Here is a 20,808-nt window from a genome sequence, read left to right on the forward strand (position 1 = left end):
AAATCTTGAGAAAAAAAATATATTTTCTAATTTTTGTTATAAGAAAAATCGAATAAACTCAATTTTAGTCATACATTTAGGGCAAAATTTATTCAGCCACATGTCTTTAGTAAAAAAAATGTCAATAAGCGCATATTTATTGGTTTGCGCAAAAGTTATAGCGTCTACAAACTAGAGTACATTTTCTGGAATTTACACAGCTTTTAATTTACGACTGCCTATCTAATTTCTTGAGGTGCTAAAATGGCAGGGCAGTACAAACCCCCCCAAATGACCCCATTTTGGAAAGTAGACACTCCAAGGAAATTGCTGAGGGGCATGTTGAGCCCATTAAATATTTTTTTTGTCCGAAGTGATTGAATAATGACACAAAAAAATAAAAAAGTTTACAAAAAGTTGTCACTAAATGATATATTGCTCACACATGCCATAGTTATATGTGGAATTGCACCCCAAAATATATTCTGATGCTTCTCCTGAGTATGGGGATACCACATATGTGGGACTTTTTGGGAGTCTAGCCGCATACGGCACCCCGAAATCCAATCACTGCCATCAGGATTTCTAAGGGTGCAAATTTTTGATTTCACTCCTCACTACCTATCACAGTTTCGAAGGCCATAAAATGCCAAAATAACACAAACCCCCCCCCCCAAATTACCCAATTTTGGAAAGTAGACACCCCAAGGAAATTGCTGAAGGGCATGTTGAGCCCATTGAATATATTTTTTTTTGTCCCAAGTGATTGAATAATGACACAAAAAAAAAAAAAAAAGTTTACAAAAAGTTGTCACTAAATGATATATTGCTCACACATGCCATAGTTATATGTGGAATTTCACCCCAAAATACATTCTGCTGCTTCTCCTGAGTACGGGGATACCACATATGTGGGACGTTTTGGGAGTCTAGCCGCGTACGGCACCCCGAAAACCAATCACTGCCTTCAGGGTTTCTAAGGGTGCAAATTTTTGATTTCACTCCTCACTACCTATCACAGTTTCGAAGGCCATAAAATGCCAAAATAGCACAAAACCCCCCCAAATCACCCCATTTTGGAAAGTAGACACCCCAAGCTATTTACTGAGAGGCATGTTGAGTCCATGAAATATTTTATATTTTGCCACAAGTTGCAGGAATATTACAATTTATTTATTTTTTGCACAAAGTTGTCACTAAATGATATATTCCTCACACATGCTATGGGCATAAGTCAAATTACACCCCAAAATAAATTCTGCTGTTTCTCCCGAGTACGGGGATACCACATGTGGGGGACTTTTTGGGAGCCTAGCCGCATACGGGACCCCGAAAACCAAGCACTGCCTTTCGGATTTAAATATAAAACGCTACCAAAAAAAACTGTTAGCAATCGCAGGGATCAGGCCTGACTCTGCGATTGCTGCAGTTATGTGTTTAGTGTTTTGTAAGTGACAGTGATCGATCGATACTGCACTTGGGTGGGCTGGGCGGAGGGGCAAAACGCAGGTGCTAGCAGGTATCTGGGCTGATCCTGCTAACAATGTGTTTTTTTGGAACCCTAAACTGCTGGGGACGCTAGTATAGATCTGATCAGATATTGATCTGTTCAGATTCTATACCACTACGGGAGGTTTATGCTTTGCGCGTGGGTGTTAGCAGTACTGGCACTAACCTAGCGCTGCCTGGGGCGATGCAGACCCTGACCCTAAAACCTAATTGATATCACCCGCCGGGTGATCAGGGGGTTAAACCTTTATTGGCTAATAAATGGCGGGTGCCCTGATGCTATAAAAAGCAAACTAACCGGAGTCACCTGTAACACTTATACAGTGATCACTGGTGAAAGGGTTAACTAGGGGCAATCAGGGGGTTCAAATTTTTATTAGGTAGTGTATGGGGGTCCCTGGCGCTATATAAAAACCTGACGGGGAACCTAAATAACTAACTGGCTAACCAGCGTCACCAGTGACACTTATACGTGATCGCTGGTGAAAGGGTTAACTAGGGGCAATCAGGGGGTTCAAATTTTTATTAGGTAGTATATGGGGGTACTTAGCGCTATAAAAACCTGGCGGTGAACCTAAAAAAATAACGAGCTACCTAGCAACACTAGCGAAAACTAATGCAGCGATCAGAAAAATGATTGCTTAGTGACAGTGGCAAAAGGGGGTGAAAGGGTTAACTAGGGGCAATCAGGGGGTTAAAACCATTATTGGGTAGTATATCGGGGTACCTAGCGCTATAAAAACCTGGCGGTGAACCTAAAAAAATAACTAGCTACCTAGCGACAGTAGCGACACTAATGCAGCGATCAGAAAAATGATCGCTTAGTGACACTGGCAAAAGGGGGTGAAAGGGTTAACTAGGGGCAATCAGGGGGTTAAAACCATTATTGGGTAGTATATCGGGGTACCTAGCGCTATAAAAACCAGGCGGTGAACCTAAAAAAATAACTAGCTACCTAGCGACAGTAGCGACACTAATGCAGCGATCAGAAAAATGACCGCTTAGTGACACTGGCAAAAGGGGGTGAAAGGGTTAACTAGGGGCAATCAGGGGGTTAAAAACATTATTGGGTAGTATATCGGGGTACTTAGCGATATAAAAACCTGGCGGTGAACCTAAAAAAATAACTAGCTACCTAGCGACAGTAGCGACACTAAAGCAGCGATCAGAAAAATGATCGCTTAGTGACACTGGCAAAAGGGGGTGAAAGGGTTAACTCTAGGGGCAATCAGGGGGTTAAATCTTTATTGGGGGTGATAGGGGGCTACCCTGGACCTAACACTAACTGCCCTGACAGTTTTAACTGTTACAACTGACACTGAATGCAGTGATCATTAAAGAAATGATCAATGCAATCAGTGACACTGTGACTGGGGGGGGGGCATCGGGGGGGGATCGGGGGGGGGTTTGTGTACCTATGTGCCAGTGTAGTGTTTTGGTGCACTTACTTTTAGTCTTCTCCTCGTAGTCCGGTCAAAAAGACCGCCCAGAGGAGAACGACATCACTTCCTCCTTCCTGTGTAAACAATACACAGTGGGAGGAAGCCCGTCATTGGCCAGGAGCGATCCAGAGGGGGTGGCCAGAAACCAACGGCCATCCCCTCATCACAGATCGCTCCTGGAGCGAACCGGACCGCCGTATCCAGCGGGAGGGGGTCCGATCGGACCCCCCACCCGCTGGAAGGCAGGCACGTACATCTACGTGCTTGTGCCTGCCTGTGCCATTGTGATGACGTACAATGGCAATACGGCGGTCCTTAAGTGGTTAAAGGGTAGATACCGGTGTATACTGTGCTGTGCTATAGGCACACAACACCAACTAACTCCTGCAGATGGCAGATGGCTCAATTAGAGAAGAGCTATATAGGTGGATAATGGTGGATAATGGTGTATACTGCGGTCAGGGCACGCAGACAACACCCACAATCTCCTACAGCTGACTGAAAGCTCAATTACAGAAGAGCAGTATAGCTAGCTATATAGGTGGATAATGGTGTATACTGCGGTCAGGGCATGCAGACAACACCTACAATCTCCTACAGCTGACTGAAAGCTCAATTACAGAAGAGCAGTATAGCTAGCTATATAGGTGGATAATGGTGTATACTGCGCTCAGGGCACACAGACAACACCCACAAACTCCTGCAGATTGCTAAAAGCTCAATTACAGAAGAGCAAGAACGCTAAAGTGGTCGATAACGAACGGTGTATACTGTGTTGAAGGTACACAGAGAACACCCACTAACTCCTACAGACGCCAACACACTACACAAGGCCGCCGCGCTGGCAGCCTTATATAGTGGGGGGTGTGTACTACACAGCCTGAGCTATGATTGGCCACAGGCATCCTGCCTGTGGCCAATCATGGCTCTCCTCGCTGCCAGCGCTGTGATTGGCCAAGCATGCGGGTTCACAGTGCATGCTTGGCCAATCATGAGCCAGCAATGCACTGCGATGGCACAGTGCATTGTGGGCCGTGAGCGCCACACGAATTTGGCGCGAACGGCCCATAATCTTCGTTATTTGCCGAACGTGTGAACAGCCGATGTTCGAGTCGAACGTATGTTCGACTCGAACACCAAACTCATCCCTAGCAGGGACATGGGGCCCCATGAGTTGCTAGTCCGTCCCTGGTAGCTTGATCCTCTATAAGGTTGGACACTTGAAATATTTGTGCTTATGTCAATGAAAATAAATGGTGGCATTAAAACACTGATCTGATGTCTGTGGCCAGTTTTGCACATTTTGATTTATATTTCAGGACAGACAAGCAGTTTCACACCCCTCCTCCAAAGCTCTGAATATCCAAACCAGTGGTTGCTAAACTTTTTATCTTTTACTATACGTGTTTTTGTTTTGTATTAAGTTTTGCCATTTCTGCAATGTAAATTCTGATGTTGACTGTGAAGAAAAATATTGGAGATGACCTCCCTCCATAAGAGGTATTGAGACCTCTTCCAGGGGCAGACCAATAGACTAGGCCCGTCTTGCTGTGGGTGTGGTCTCTCCTCTCTATAACTATCCACCAGGAATCTGGGATCAGTCTGTAGAATAACACTGACTCTTCATTGCCTTTGGTAGACAAGAATTCAACATGACAACCATATGTTCCCTTGCTGTGATTGCTGCCAGTCTGTTGGTGGTTCAGTTCATCTCATTCTCTGCAGCTCGAGGTCAGCCTTGCCGACATAACACTGTGTGTATATGTATGCATGTATAATTAATAAATATATATATATATATATATATATATATATATATATATATATATATATATATGTGTGTGTGTATGTATGTGTGTGTGTGTGTGTGTGTGTGTGTGTGTGTATATGTAAAATATGTTGTCTAGAAAAGATGAGAAGTTTTTGGCTTCATGGTCCCTTTTGGTATAGATACTTGGATCTTTGCCTGTTCTTTACAAAACATGTACTGGGGCTGATTCCAAACAAACAAAAGATTTCCCAGCATATTTACCGACCAGCCTTCAAAATAACCAAACTGGCCTGTTTAACAGTTTAAGTTAAAAATAGAGGGTTTTTAAAGTAAACTGTTAGGCTGGATACACACTATACAACTTTGTTAGATTTCCTTTAGATTTAACTTCAACTATATAGTGCAAGGACCTGCCTGATTGGATACAAATTGAAATTGTTTGGGTTTGACCTCATGTTATATGGTTTTGCTAAATCTAAAGGAAAAAATTAAAGAAAATTGTATAGTGTGTATCAAGCTTTAGACAGGTCCAATTTGTTTTTGTTTTTTTGCAGGCTGGTCTGTAAATGTGCTGGGACCAAACCTTTTGTTTGTTTGTGATGTGCATTGCCCTTCCATGTGCACTTTGCTGCATAGGCCAGTTACCACTTTTATGTACTGGGGTTGGTCTCACTGGGAAAGACTGGGATCGATTCCCAATCCAGTGGACCATATTTGTTTTTTGTTTTTCCTGAAGCTCTGCTAAATAATCTCAGCTGGGCTGTTCAGTTCAAAGTTAATTTCAACGTCAAATTTCAATTTAGTTTTAGTCATAGCCCTTTAACTAAAATGCCATTTTAGTATTACCGTATATACTCGAGTATAGGCCGACCCGAATATAAGCCGAGGTCCCCAATTTACCCCCAAAAAACTGGAAAAAATTATTGACTCGTGTATAAGCCGAGGGTGAGACATGCCTGTCCATCCCTGTGTGTCGTCCATCCCTGTGTGTGTCCATGCATCCGTGTGTGTGTGTGTCCATGCATCCGTGTGTGTGTGTGTGTGTCCATGCATCCGTGTGTGTCCATCCATCCGTGTGTGTGTGTGTGTGTGTGTGTGTGTGTGTGTGTGTGTGTGTGTGTGTGTCCGTGCAGCCTACCTGTGTCCGTCCAGCCTGTGTCCGTCCAGCCTGTGTCCGTCCCGGCCTGCGTCCCGTCCCGGCCTGCGTCCCGTCCCGGCCTGCGTCCCGTCCCGGCCTGCGTCCCGTCCCGGCCTGCGTCCCTTCCCGGCCTGCGTCCCGGCCCGTCCCGCAGCTCTTCGTCGGTGGCCATTCTAGGATTCAAAAGCCGCGCCTCCGTCGGTGATAGGCGGAACACTCAATTTCCCACTGACTGCTGGGAAATTGAGTGTTCCGCCTATCGGATGTCCGTGATAGGCGGAACACTCAATTTCCCAGCAGTCAGTGGTCCGCCTATCATGGACGTCCGCTCATCCTCATACTACGGACGAGGATGAGAGGACGTCCGTGATAGGCGGAACACAGACTGCTGGGAAATTCAGTGTTCCGCCTATCACAGGCGAAGGCGGAGACGGAGGCGCGGCCTTTGAATCCTAGAATGGCCGCTGTCTGTCTGCTCGACACGCTGATCGGGCAGACAGACAGCGATGACTCGAGTATAAGCCGAGGGGGGCACTTTCAGCCTCAAAAAAGAGGCTGAAAATCTCGGCTTATACTCGAGTATATACGGTAGTTGTATTTTAATCATTAGGCTTGTGCAATAATAATAATAATTTCCAAACTACGAATCATTATCACGAATACATACATACATACATACATACATACATATTGAATTTCAACTAATACAAACGAAATTATAGCGCATATAACAAATAAATTCAACATGATTCGAGATTCAGTATAATGAATATCGTCACTCTACAGAAATAACAAATTATCCGAAAACTTATTAACGCAACATAACAAATATAACAGAACTAAATTATGTATTTTACGAATGACAACGAACCAAAAGGAAACAAAATTTTCCGTTGTGCACAAGTCTATTAGTCATCTTAATTGTTTTAGTCATATTTTAGTCAACTAAAATCTCATACATTTTAGTCAACTAAAATCAAATGGGTTTAGGTAAATTGTAATGCATTATTTAAAGTGGTTGTAAACCCTTACAAACCACTTTGACCTACAGGTAAGCCTAGATTAAGGCTTACCTGTAGGTCCAAGCAATATCTCCTAAGCCTATATGGTTTAGGAGATATTTGCCCAAAAACGGGCACCGCTGTCTATGGCGCATGCGCCGTAGACAGAGGTGCGCAGGCGCACTGAGCGCGGCATTTCCAAGAATGGAGCTGCCGCGCGTGTCGACTCCCGTGCGCATGCGCGGGAGTGACGTCATCGCGGCTTCGGCGAATGACAGCGGCAGAGCTGCGAGACGCCACCAGCAAGATGGATGCGGCAGACTACAGGGGACAGCGGCGACTTCGCTGGCTCCTGTGTCAGGTAAGTGTCACATAATGGGCTACTATGCGATGCATAGTAGTCCATTATGCTTTGCCTTTGCAGGGAATGAAAGAGGAAGTAAACCCATCAGGGTTTACTTCCTCTTTAAGCATTTCTCTACAATTTTCAAACAAATTATATAATCCTGAAGTATAAATCTAATAACGTTGTTATTTCTGGTATTAAAGTTTGAACATGCACTACAGACACAGATTTAGCCGTTGTGATATATAATCTCTTTATAAAACCAAGTTTCATAAACAAACAAATATCTTGCATTTTGACAAGTGCAACTTTAACCACTAGACGACCAGCCGCCGGAGTTATACTGCGGCAGTTTGGCTCTCCTGGGCAAATCGCTGTAGCTATAAGTCGGGCGCTTTAAGACCACTAGAGGGAGCTGATGCACCGCCGGTGGCACGCAACGACAAGGACGATGTGCATGCCCAGCGGCCGCGATGTCCGCCAGGCGTCTGTGATCGCATATTACTAGTTAAAAAAAATTATAAAAATGCCATAAATATATCCCCTATATTGTAGATGCTATAACTTTTGCACAAACCAGTCAATATACGCTTGCAATTTTTGTTTACCAAAAATATGTAGAAGAAATCATATCGACCTAAACTGAGGAAGAAATTTGTTTTTTAATATTTTTTTGGGGGATATTTTTTATAGCAAAAAGTTAAAAGTATAGCTTTTTTTCAAAATTGTCGTTCTATTTTTGATTATAGCGCAAAAAATAACAACCGCAGAGGTGATCAAATACCATCAAAAGAAAGCTCTATTTGTGGAAAAAAAGGACATCAATTTTGTTTGGGTGCAACGTCGCACGATCGCATTTGTCAATTAAAGCGACGCAGTGCCGTATCCCCAAAAATGGCCTGGTCATTAACCCTTTCATGACTAAGCCTATTTTTGGCATTTGGTGTTTACAAGTTAAAATCCATATTTTTTGCTAGAAAATTACTTGGAACCCCCAAACATTATATATATTTTTTTAGCAGAGACTCTTGAGAATAAAACGGCGATTGTTGCAATATTTTATGTCACACGGTATTTGTGCAGCGGTGTTTTAAACGCAACTTTTTTGGAAAAGGGACATTTTCATGAATTAAATAAAAACGAAACAGTAAAATTAGCTCAATTTTTTTTGCATAATGTGAAAGATAATGTTACGCCGAGTAAATAGATACCAAACATGTCACACTTTATAATTGCACGCACTTGTGGATTGACGACAAAGTACGGTACCTAAAAATCTCAATAGGCGACACTTTAAATTGTTTTTACGGTTACCAGGTTAGCGTTACAGAGGAGGTCTAGTGCTAGAATTATTGCTCTCGCTCTGAAGATCGCGGCGATACCTCACATGTGTGATTTGAACACCGTTTACATATGCGGGCGCGGCTTCCGTATGCGTTTTCTTTGCTTCGCGAGCTCGCGGGGACGGTGGGCGCTTTAAATGTTTTATTTTTATTTATATTAAAATGACTAAATAGTTTTTTAAAATAAAAATTTGATCCCTTTTATTGCTGTCACAAGGAATGTAAACATCCCTTGTGACAGTAATAGGTGGTGACAGGTACTCTTTATGGTGGGATCGGGGGTCTAAAAGACCCCCCCCCACCCCTCATTTACACTTCAATGTATTCAGATCGCTGAAAACGGCGATTCTGAATACCGTATATTTGTTTTAAAACCGGCGCCATTGGCAGCCGAGTAAACGTTGCTTCCGTGTTTACGATTAGGATACTGGAGCGAAGCCAGAGGGGCCGGATCTTGAATCGGTGCTCCCGATCGAGCGGGAGCACCGGTAACAGCGGCGGGAGGGGGGGACGTGCGGGCATCATCCTGCAGGTGCGGGCATCATCCCGGTATACCCCCCGGAAGCCGAGTACGCAGATCTGCGTATGCTCGGTGGGAAGGGGTTAAAGGGGCAAATCCTTTTAGGGCTTAAGTGGTTAAAATACAAAAAAACTGTAAACTCTATTGGCTGTAATGCCATTGCACATTGTAAATGAATATATTACCAACATTAATTATTTAAAAAAAATATAAGAAAAGCCTTTTTTCCTTTTTTTTTTCTTTTAGCTTAGGAGTCTTCCAGGACAGCCTGGTTTCCCACCCGGGGTTGTTTAAATTGACTGGTGGTGAGGATGTTTACTGACGTTGTTGTTAGTGTGTTAGGTCTTTCAGAGCCTTCCGGCGGCACTTGGATTAAAACTGAGGAGGGCTTGGAGGACCACCCTTTTTTATCTGATTGGGTAGACGTGTTTCCCATTCCGGAGGGAGGAGCCCTATAAGACAATAGGAGAAAACTGGATTTATTCCCATAAAAAGTGCACTTATAAGAACGTTGCACAAATACAATGTGACAGAAAGTATTCCAATGACCGTCATTTTATTCTCTAGGGTGTTAGAAAAAATAGATATATAATGTTTGGGGGTTGTAAGTAATTTTCTAGCAAAAAACAAACAGATTTTAACTTGTAAACAAAAAATAGGCCCGGTCCTTCAGTGGTTAAACATGTATTGCAATATATGTGAGGTAAATATCCCTGTTTTTCATTGCATAGTTTGCTGGGAAGGGTGAAGCAGTGTGCAGAGGGTCCATCCACAATCTGTAGGGGTGCAAAACTGTTGTCCCCCCCTCCCCACCCCGCTGTTGCGGACCTTACGAGTCCCATCATGCCTCTGCCTGCGGGAGTCATGCGTGTAACTGACAGCCTTGCAATACCTCATTAGAATTGTAGTTCTGAAACAGCTGGAAGGCCAACAGTTTGACAGCTGTGATATAAGGGGTATGTACAGCGCTATTACTATGATAAGGAGACAGGTATTTGCCAAATATTTAGAAATGGCGGTTGCCAAGGAAATGCAAACAATTTTCTTACCAAAGAAGACTGCGAGACAAGTGTCTTCCATCCCCGATGAAACTTTTCAGTAATGTTCCAACAGTCGTCTTTATCACTAATCGTGTCCATTGTTTGATATTTAGGTTTTGTTTCTTTCCAGTTTGTGACCAGCCTCTAGACCCCGGTACATGTATCGTGCACACAGGTGGGCAAAATGGGATGCCCATCCCACGCTATTACTATAAGAAGGAGACGGGCACTTGCGAGCAATTTTTCACTGACGTTTGTGGCGGAAATGAAAACAATTTTGCTACTCAGGAAGAATGCGAGACTTCGTGCAAACCAGGTATATTTTTTTCTGTTTGTCATTGTACGTCGCTCAATATTGATTCATTAATTATTCATTGGTTGTATATCCAGCCCAGCAGAAACTTGTTCTGTAAAGTTACAATAGTCATTCTGTTATGTCATATCTTTTTTCTTTGCTATTCAATATTGAGGTATTCATTTCTGTTCTCAGATATACTTTGTGACCCTCCTCCATTCTTTCCAACTGATGAGAGGATTTTACCGCTTTATCAAGAATGGTATTATGATGAGTGGCTAAAATCGTGCATGAAATTCAACAAAAGAAAATGTAGAGGATTTGGAAAGCGTTTTGGTACTAAGGAAAAGTGCGAACGCACCTGTAAATCAGGTATTTTTATTGTGTGTCATCATTGTATGTTACTCAGTATAAATTTATTTCAGCTCAGATTTTCTGTACACACTTCTTTTTCTTCTTCTTTTCTTATAAGTCCACCACATTGCAGCCTCTGGCACTATATTGGAGCTCTGGGTAGTAGTGAGCATATACATAGAGCAATGTTTTACTGGACATATAGGCAGCCACTGATCTGCTTCTGGAAATGCTAGTTGCCTGGCTGTCTGTGGCTTTAGTATGGTCTAAGTGGCTGGCTTTTCAGACATCATGAGAGCCAGGGCCGTCTTAAATTTTGGTTTGACCCTCGACAAACAAAATTCTTGGGGTCCCCATGCAATTTTTTGTTCTCGCATTACACAGGACCCCTTCCTCCATACTACACCATCATTACACAGGACCCCCTCCCCCACACTAGCCCCATCATTACACAGGACCCCCTCCCCCACAGTACCCCCATCATTACACAGGACCCCTTCCCCCATACTACCCCCATCATTACACAGGACCCCTTCCCCCATACTACCCCCATCATTACACAGGACCCCTCCTCCATACTACCCCCATCATTACACAGGACCCCTACCCCCATAATTGCACAGGGCCCCCCCCCCATACTACCTCATCATTACACAGGACTCCTCCTCCATACTACCTTCATCATTACACAGGAACCCTCCCCCATAATTGCACAGGAACTCCATACTACCCCATCATTACACAGGACCCCTCCTCCATACTACCCCCATCATTACACAGGACCCCTTCCCCATCATTACACAGGACCCCTATCCCCATAATTACACAGGACCCCCTCCCCCATACTACCTCATCATTACACAGGACCCCCACCCCCATACTACCTTCATCATTACACAGGACCCCCACCCCCATAATTACACAGGACCCCATACTACCCCCATAATTACACAGGACCCCATACTACCCCATCATTACACAGGATCCCCTCCCCCATACTACTCCCATCATTACACAGGATCCCCACCCTCATACTACTCCCATCATTACACAGGACCCCCTCTCTCATACTACCTTCATCATTACACAGGACCCCCTCCCCCATACTACCCCCATTGTTACACAGGACCCCTCCCCATTCTACCATTATCATTACACAGGACCCCATCCCCCATACCACCCCCATCATTACACAGGACCCCATCCTCCATACCACCCCCATCATTACACAGGACCCCATCCCCCATACTACCACCATTACACAGGATCCCCTCCTCCATACTACTCCCATCAAGTGACTGCATTTGAGGGGGCACAAGTGGCTGCATTTGACGGGGAGTTCAGTATTTTTCAGTTTGTTTGCGCCCCCCCCAAAAAACTTTGAGCACCAGCCACCACTACGTGGGAGTACTATATTTATTCTGAAAGTCACACTATTTTGCTGCCACTTTGTTGCTGCAACTTGGCCCCAACGTCTGGGAATGCCTGTGTAATATTGCACCCTATCTACCTCAAACCACATGAAAGTCACACCAAAGTATTACAGGACTACTTTGAAATTGTTGCAACTTGAAGCAGCACAGATATGAATGGTTATCATTGAGAATCATGGGGTACAACTTGTCGTGCAACTCTGAGGTCCAAATTTGCTGGAAAAGTCATCCAAGTGTGAAACAAATCATATATATATTTTAATAGAAAGGAGCTCTCATTTATATTTGCATAATCCTTACTGATTTACATCAGCAGAACAAATGCAGGAAGTGTGCACATGGGACGGAAGCAAATGTGTGGTGATGCCAAACAAATCAATGAATCCCACCCACACCAAATCTAACTACCACATCCACCCCCACATTGAGTAAGCACAAGTACAGATCCTACACTTGCCCGGCAAATCAGCAGCACCTCCTCTTTGCTAAAGAGGGACCTGGCCATGTCCACCTAGAGCAGGGATATGCAATTAGCGGACCTCCAGCTGTTGCAAAACTACAAGTCCCATCATGCCTCTGGGTGCCATGCTTGTGGCTGTCAGAGTCTTGCAATGCATCATGGGACTTGTAGTTCTGCAACAGCTGGAGGTCCGCAAATTGCATATCCCTGACCTAGAGGGAGATCTTGACCAGCACAGGAACTTCCGGGTGATTACAATGACCCATTTCCGGGTCAGAAGGTGAGACCATGCGCTTTTGATAGCAGTTGTGAATATTTGATTGCAACCACAATTAGAATTTTTTATTTACATTTTTTTGCAGATATGCAAATCTGTATTTCTATATATAATGATATTTGCAGGCAAACTTAAGGGAGTTTGATAAGAAATGGTGTCCCTGGGATTGCAGCTGAACTCACGCAATTTAATTCCAGCATGTCAGTCCCGACTGCGGGGGGAATATCAGAGACATCTGTGGGGTTCCTGCACAGATGTCAATGAAAATTGCACCCCAAAGTCACCAAAAGTAGTACAGAAACTACTTTTGGAAATCAATGCCATTTTCCGGCAATTGCCGCCAATTTGACATGTCGAATTGCATGCCAAATCGCACCAATGTGAACCAGGGCTGATGCATACAACACTGCCTATCCACAAGCTGAATTCATTAACTGCAATTCTCCACAGCTGTTATATATAAAGACTCCATCTAAACACCTTTATCATTTACTTGTAGGTGTGCTGAAAAAAATTGGCTTTTTGGTGCACAATTATATCTTTCTATGTGTATAAGTAAGATATTGCACTTCCCCAAAACCACCAACCCCCCCCCCCCCCCCCCCAGAACTAATTAAAAAGAAGAAAGAAAAGAGAACAAACAAGCTCAATAATGTACTTTTAGCTTTCCAGCAGAAACACAATTATGTACATTTACTGACATAACAAAATATTCTACAGGATATATGGTGATACATACTAGCAAAACAGTTAATTGGGTTTTAAAGCGGAGGTCCACCCTAAAGTGGACCTTCCGCTCATTGGAACCCTCCCCCCCTCCGGTGCCACAATTGGCACCTTTCAGGGGGGAGGGGGGTGCAGGTACCTGTACAGTACAGGTATCTGCACCCACTTCCGGCGTAGATTCTGCAGAAGGTACACCCCTTTCCGCAGAATCTACGCCCCTTTCCGAAGGTCCCCCGCTGCCTGCTGGGAAACACACGGATCCCAGAGAAAGCGGGGACCATCCTTATTGCGCAGCGCGACTCGCGCATGCGCAGTAGGGAACCGGGAAATGAAGCCGAAAGGCTCCATTTCCTGATTCCCATACCCAAGATGGCGGCGGCAGCACCTGAGAGATCGGCTTCGGGTGCCGACATCGCGGGCGCGCTGGGCGGGTAAGTGTCATTATTTTAAAAGCCAGCAGCTGCAGTATTTGTAGCTGCTGGCTTTTATATAAAAAAAAAAAAAAAAAAAAAAAACGGCGTAGGAGCTTGCAATCTAAAATTTGTCTAAAACTTAGCGTGAGCACAGCTTTACTTTTCAGTGTATAACTGGCAACACATTTCATAGTACAACTACTCACCCACGTCACATTTTCATCTGCAAGATTATAAAAGCATTACAAAGCATTCCAACATAATATTAAAAAAGGCACATATTCACCCACGACCACCCCACATTTAACAGACATACATCGGTGACCATGTTCTGCTGGAAGCTACATTTCTGTGTACATGATTAAGCAATGAGATCAAAGAGTAGAAAGTCAGCAGATGCTAACAAACCATGAATGCATGGTCAGACAGGAACAATACACAGACCACATTAATCCACCTTTGATGCCCAAAATGCATCGGATTTTCAGAAAACAAAAAGCCCTAGTTGGGCATTTGTCATTATGCACAATATCACCTCTTTACACACCCCCACCCCAATCACAGCAAAAAAAACCTGACCTCTTCTCAGGCCAAACCAGCACACACCCCCCAACCCCCATCCTTTATATAAGGTAGGTTGTATTGTTAGCACACTGGCACACGCCCAATAGAAGTGCACGCCCACCAGTATCTTTCGATCTGTCTCTTCATGTATGTCTAAAGTGATTGATTATTATTACGATTATTATCATGATACCTAAAGAAGGGAAGGACCCCTGGGATGTAGCGTCGTACAGGCCAATATCGCTTTTATGCTCTGACATTAAAATATTGGCTAAGGTACTCTCAAATAGGCTAAACAAAATTATTAATAGGCTCATACACCCTGATCACACAGGATTTATAACGGGAAGATCAACTAGTATGAACATAAGAAGGGCATTTTTGAATATACGAACACCAGCGGTGAATGGGGGCTCGAGAGCCATTCTGTCTCTGGACATGACCAAGGCCTTTGATGGCCTAGAATGGAGGTATTTATGGCGTGTCCTAGAGGGGTGTGGATTCGGACCTATATTCATCGGGTGGATTAAAATGATGTACAGTGCACCTAGTGCAAAAATAAGAATTAATAGGGATCAGTCTGAAAAAATAGAAATGAGTAGAGGTACACGGCAGGGATGCCCACTCTCCCCGCTGCTCTTTGCTATGGCGATGGACCCGTTGGCGATTGCTGTTAGGTCACACTCTGAGATAGCTGGGTTCCAAAGGGAAGGGGGCAGGGAGGAGAGAATCACTTTATACGTGGATGATGTTCTCCTCTTCCTGGGAGATACTGGCCAGTCCCTTGAGAAGGTAATCAAACTGGTAGAAAACGTTGGAGGATTCACGGGTTTGTTAATAAACTGGGGGAAATCAGAGCTGCTCCAAGTTGATAGCCCTGGTGCCATGACTGCATTGGGGATACCACAAATGGAGGTGGTAGGGGCATTGAAATACCTAGGTATCTATTTAACAACATATGTCAGCCAGTATGTGGATAAAAATATAGTTCCGTTATTGAGTAAATTTAAGCGGAGCTGCGACGTCTGGAGTCGGCTCCCTTTGTCGGTGGCAGGCCGATGTAGCCTGATTAAGATGATATGGTTACCACAATTGTTATACACCTTACATAATGCACCAGTTTGGATATGCAAGAGGTGGTTTCGAAAATTTGAAACCCTCTTTCGGGAGTTGATTTGGAACAAGGGACAGGCGAGAATCCGGCTCCATGCGCTGCAGTTACCAACAGACAGAGGGGGAATGGCGGTACCTTGCCCTAGGAACTATTACCTAGCAGCACAGTTGCAACATATGGTGGATGGTGATCAGGAGGAGGTGGGTAACCTAAACAGCAGCAGAAGGTTGATAGAGGCTCCACATGAAACACTGACTGATGCATTAGAGGCAAGCTCTTTTAAGCGTAAGGACCCTACAATAGTAATGATGAGTGAAATATGGATAATCGCGAAAAAATTTACGGGGTGTATGGAATGGTCAGAATATATGCCCCTATGGGACAATAAGAACTTGCAGGAGGTATTATTAATAAGAAAAATTAACACATGGGAGGAGAAGGGGATAATAAGACTGGGTCAATTATATGAGGGTGGAATTCTGAAATCATTCACGGATTTAAGAAGGGAATATAACATACCACAGCAGACATTTTTCCGATATTTACAGCTTCGGCACGCTTTGGAAGCACAGTTTGGTTTCCAGATACCAGAGCTGGATAAGACATCTCTATCACAGAAGATACACAAGATAGATAAGTCCAGGGGAATTATATCCACCATGTACGAATTATTATGCAAAGGCTCCAAAAAGGAACTCAACCTGGTTAAGCAAACGGAGAAATGGGAGGAGGATATAGGAGTAAACACAGAGGAACAGTGGAGGAGAATATTGGAGTTAGGACTACTGATTTCGGTTTCCCCATCACAAAAAATATCGCACTTGATGTTGATACATCGAGCCTACTTCACCCCCAAGAAGTTGCTCACGTTTGGAAAGAGGACGGATGCTAACTGCCCTAGATGTAGGGGCTTTGGAGACCTCATACACATGATGTGGAGATGCCCAAAGCTGTTCCGGTACTGGGAAGAAATAGTTGAAATCATAAACAGGATTTTTGGGACTAAGATGAACCTGGACCCAGGAACTTGTATATTGGGTTATAGGAGAGTCCCAGGGGAAGGGTGGAATACAACAACTGCAGTTATACGGTGCCTGTTTCAAGCATGGAAACTGATAGCACAGAAATGGCAGGCGGCGGGAGCACCTCTTTCGAGTGAATGGACCCAAGTCATTAATGACCTGGTGTGGAAGGAAAGGACGGTATATATACGTAGGGGAAATCTTAAAGGGTTTGAGAAAATATGGGCCCCTTGGTGGAAGGAAATGGAGCATCCACTTGACTAGTAATACTAGACCAGGATAAAGATAGATAGGCGATAACGCCTTTTAATAACTGAGATTTGAAATAATGATGGTCATAGAGATTGTGGTGGTGACTGATTGGAGAGGGGGTGGGCGATGGGGGAGGGGGAGATAAGGAGATGGATCCGTTGGTTAGAAAATTCCATTGTATTATGCTTTTTATTATATGTATTTTTGTTTGAAAAGTATTTGGATTTTGATATGATGAAATGAAAAATAAATAAAGAGAAATTAATTAAAAAAAAAAGTGATTGCACCTGATGAGCAGGAACACATAATACTATTTGCAACTGTGTTAGCCCTTGGCTATGTGCATCAAATCTCCAACTACAGGCCAAAGATCAAAGCAACGTTTTTCCAAGCATATGTACCTGTGCAGTGTAAACCCTACAATTTTAAATGTTCAAGTCCCTGGGCATGATTAGTGCTAACAAACATTAACATCAGTCCCTGGCTGCAATGAGCTTCCAATCTAAAGGGAAACCCACACAGGGAGAACATATAAGCTTCAACACAAGCATTAGCCGGTTGGGGATTTGAACAAGCAACCCCAGTGTTGCTAGATGGAATTTCTACCCACTTAGCAAGTGGGCAGCCTCACACATGTAACCTGCATCTCTGTGGTGTGAACCAGCCCTAAGTCCATAGCCATGCTCAGTGTCACAAGAAATATGAAATATATTGTAAGTATTGGGACCCCTGCCTTTAAATGCACATGAACTGTAATGGCATTCCAGTCTTAGACCCCATACACACTATTCGATTTTCTGCTGATTTTTGTCTTCAGATTTACCAAAACCATATAATATGAGGACAAACCTTAAAGGCCCATACATACGATCAGACTTTCCAACGGGAAATGTTGGATGTTAGGCTGTTGGCGTACAATCTGACCGTGTGTATGCTCCATCGGACAATTGTTGTCGAACTTTCCGCCAACAAATGTTGGCTAGCATATTTTCAAATTTTCCACCAACAAATGTGTGTTGTTGGAATTTCTGATCGTGTGTACACAAGTCCGTCTGACAAAAGTCCAAAGTACAAACACGCTCCATGGCTCTGCTCGGAAGCAGAATTGGTCGGTCTTGTAAACTAGCATTCGTAATGGAGAATTAACATTTGTAACATGGCAAATTATGAAATCTCGAAATGCGGCTCACAAATCTCTTCTTCTTTAATGGGATAATAATGAAGCTGCTTTTGCAGCTGATACTGATGGAGTTATTGCAAACGAATTTTCAAAGGCTTTTTTTTTTCTAGTGATATCAAGAATAATATTATTATTATTATTATTATTATTATTATTATTTTTATTTGTGAAAGTTACCACAACACCATTATCCCGTAGTATTTAAGAACAAAGATACAACTATGTTGGTGTCCCTTGTCAATTTTACATTGTATTTTTTTAAATGTAACTGCCTACTCCCAACTGTAATTTGAAATAAAACACATAGCCAAGTATTATTCTACACAATTTTATTATTGTGCATTTAAAAAAAAAAAAAAAAAAAAAAAAATTAGACATGCTATCTGCCAACAGAATTTAACCAAAAAGTGCATTCTATGCATCCAAAAATATAGAAAATATACCAAATCGTTATTCAACCAAAAAATAAATAAAAAATGTCAAAGCAATAACTCCATGGCCAATAATAAATAACGTTATCTCCTCCTTTTCCGCAACATGTCTGGTTGATGAACGGCCATTCAGAAACAAACTGAAAAGCACGAAATGGAAAGCACTAAAAGAAAAGCACAAATCAACACTCACCAAACTTCTACTAACACGAAATTAACAGAAGGAGCCCAAAGGGTGGCGATAAAGAGCTGAAAAAACACGTAGTATGTCTAGTACGTCACCACGTTCATAATTGTTGGCCAACATTTGTGTGACCTTGTGTATGCAAGACAAGTTGGAGCCAACGCCCTTCGGACAAAATCCCACGGTTTTGTTGGCGGAAAGTCCGATCATGTGTACGAGGCATAAGAGTTTCAATTTGTATGCAATCAGGCAGGCCCTCGCACTACATGTTTTTGGTAAATATGAAGACAAAAATATGCAGAAAATCTAATAGTGTGTATGGGGCCTTATGGTTCAATATTGATTTGGCACACCCTTTGCAGCTATAACAGCTTCAACTCTTCTGGGAAGGCTGTCCACAAGGTTTAGGAGTATGTCTATGGGAGTTTTTGACCACAGTACATTTGTGAGGTCAGGCACTGATGTTGGATGAGAAGGCCTGGCTCATAGTCTCCACTCTAATTCATCCCCAAGGTGTTCTGTTGTGTTGAGGTCAGGACTCTCTGCAGGCCAATCAATTTCTTCCACCCCGAAGCTCATCCATGTCTTTATGGACCTTGCTTTGTGCTCCGTTCCAAATCATTTGGTGGAGGGGGGATTATGATGTGGGGTTGTTTTTCAGGGGTTGTTTTTGGCATCTAGTTACAGTGAAGGGAACACTTAAGGTGTAAGCATACCAAGATATTTTGGACATTTTCATGCTCCCAACTTTGTGGGAACAGTTTGGGGATGGGCCCTTCCTATTGCAACATGACTGTGCACCAGTGCACAAAGCAAGGTTCATAAAGAAATGGATGAAGGAGTTTGGGGTGGAGGAACTTGACTGTCCTGCACAGAGTCCTATTCATAACCCAATAGCACACCTTTTGGCTGAATTAGAGCAGAGACTGTGATCCAGGCCTTATCATCCAACATCAGTGCCTGGCCTCACAAATACGCTTCTGGAAGGATGGACAAACATTCCCATAGACACACTAAACCTTGTGAACAACCTTCCCAGAAGCTGTTCTAGCTGCAAAGGGTGGGCCAAAGCAAATTTTACCCTAGGGCTAAGACTGGGCTTCCATTAAAGTTCATGTGTGTGTAAAGGCAGGTGTCCCAATACTTTTGGCTGGATAGTGTATCTGGAAAGATTTACAATGGTGGTGAAACCCTCCTACACATAAATACTACATTTAGACATTATTTATAATTTTAGGACCTGCGTCAGAAGTTATGTTAAAAAATATAGGGAGATGAGACAACTTCTCTACATGAAGTGGAATGTTTGGGATTCAAACCCAGACCCTCAGGGATGCTAAGCAGAAGTTCTGACCTGTAAGCCATAGAGCTGCCACATGCTCCTACACATAAATACACATACTGCATTTCTTTGGACATAGAGGTGGTGGAATTACATTACTCAAGAGTTATTCTTCTTGATTTTTTTTTATGTGATCTTTGGTGGTTCTTGGTGTGTGAGTGTAGAATAATGATGTTATCCTCTATTTTTTGGGAATTGCATTTGGATTTCTGATGTTGGTACACACCACATTTTTTGGGCTCAAATTATGATTATTTGGAAATATTAAACACCCAAAATTGAGACTCATTTTAAATTTGCATTAGCAATGGTATTGTTTGTGTATATGGTATCATGTGGTTTGTAAAGACACCTGTGTGAGTTTGGGTAAAGATTTTTGTGAGATGGACAGCAACAAGTGAAAGTGACAGAGAACAATATATTTAAAACAAAAACCAAAAAACATGAAAACACATTCTGGCATTCTTAAAAACAAAATAGATGAAAAAGAAGCAACATTACTGCAAAGACAATTTCTTTGCGAGAAAGATACATTTCATCTCAACATGAAAAGTATTTATTTGGGGAAGTTACAATTGTACTATTAGAATCAATGGCTGAAACTTGCATTGGGCTACATAACTCTAATTTTCACTCCCAAAAAACGCTTTTTAACCCAGTGCTCATTGTGGT

General features: G+C 43.0%; 1 protein-coding gene across 2 annotated transcripts in view; it reads left to right on the plus strand.

Moving 5' to 3' along the window:
• The window catches only part of LOC143995989 (carboxypeptidase inhibitor SmCI-like), a 112,667-nt gene that overhangs the window by 32,230 nt on the left and 59,629 nt on the right, over positions 1-20,808 (plus strand). For both annotated transcript variants that reach the window (XM_077490779.1, XM_077490778.1), the window contains exons 4-5: positions 10,220-10,405; positions 10,580-10,756. In XM_077490779.1, the coding sequence (XP_077346905.1) occupies positions 10,220-10,405; positions 10,580-10,756 (363 nt within the window). The remainder of the gene's footprint in view (positions 1-10,219; positions 10,406-10,579; positions 10,757-20,808) is intronic.

The sequence above is a fragment of the Lithobates pipiens genome, unplaced genomic scaffold, assembly GCF_037356315.1.
Source record: "Lithobates pipiens isolate NorthernLeopardFrog02 unplaced genomic scaffold, aLitPip1_a1.2 Scaffold_19, whole genome shotgun sequence".
NCBI classification, from domain to species: domain Eukaryota; kingdom Metazoa; phylum Chordata; class Amphibia; order Anura; family Ranidae; genus Lithobates; species Lithobates pipiens.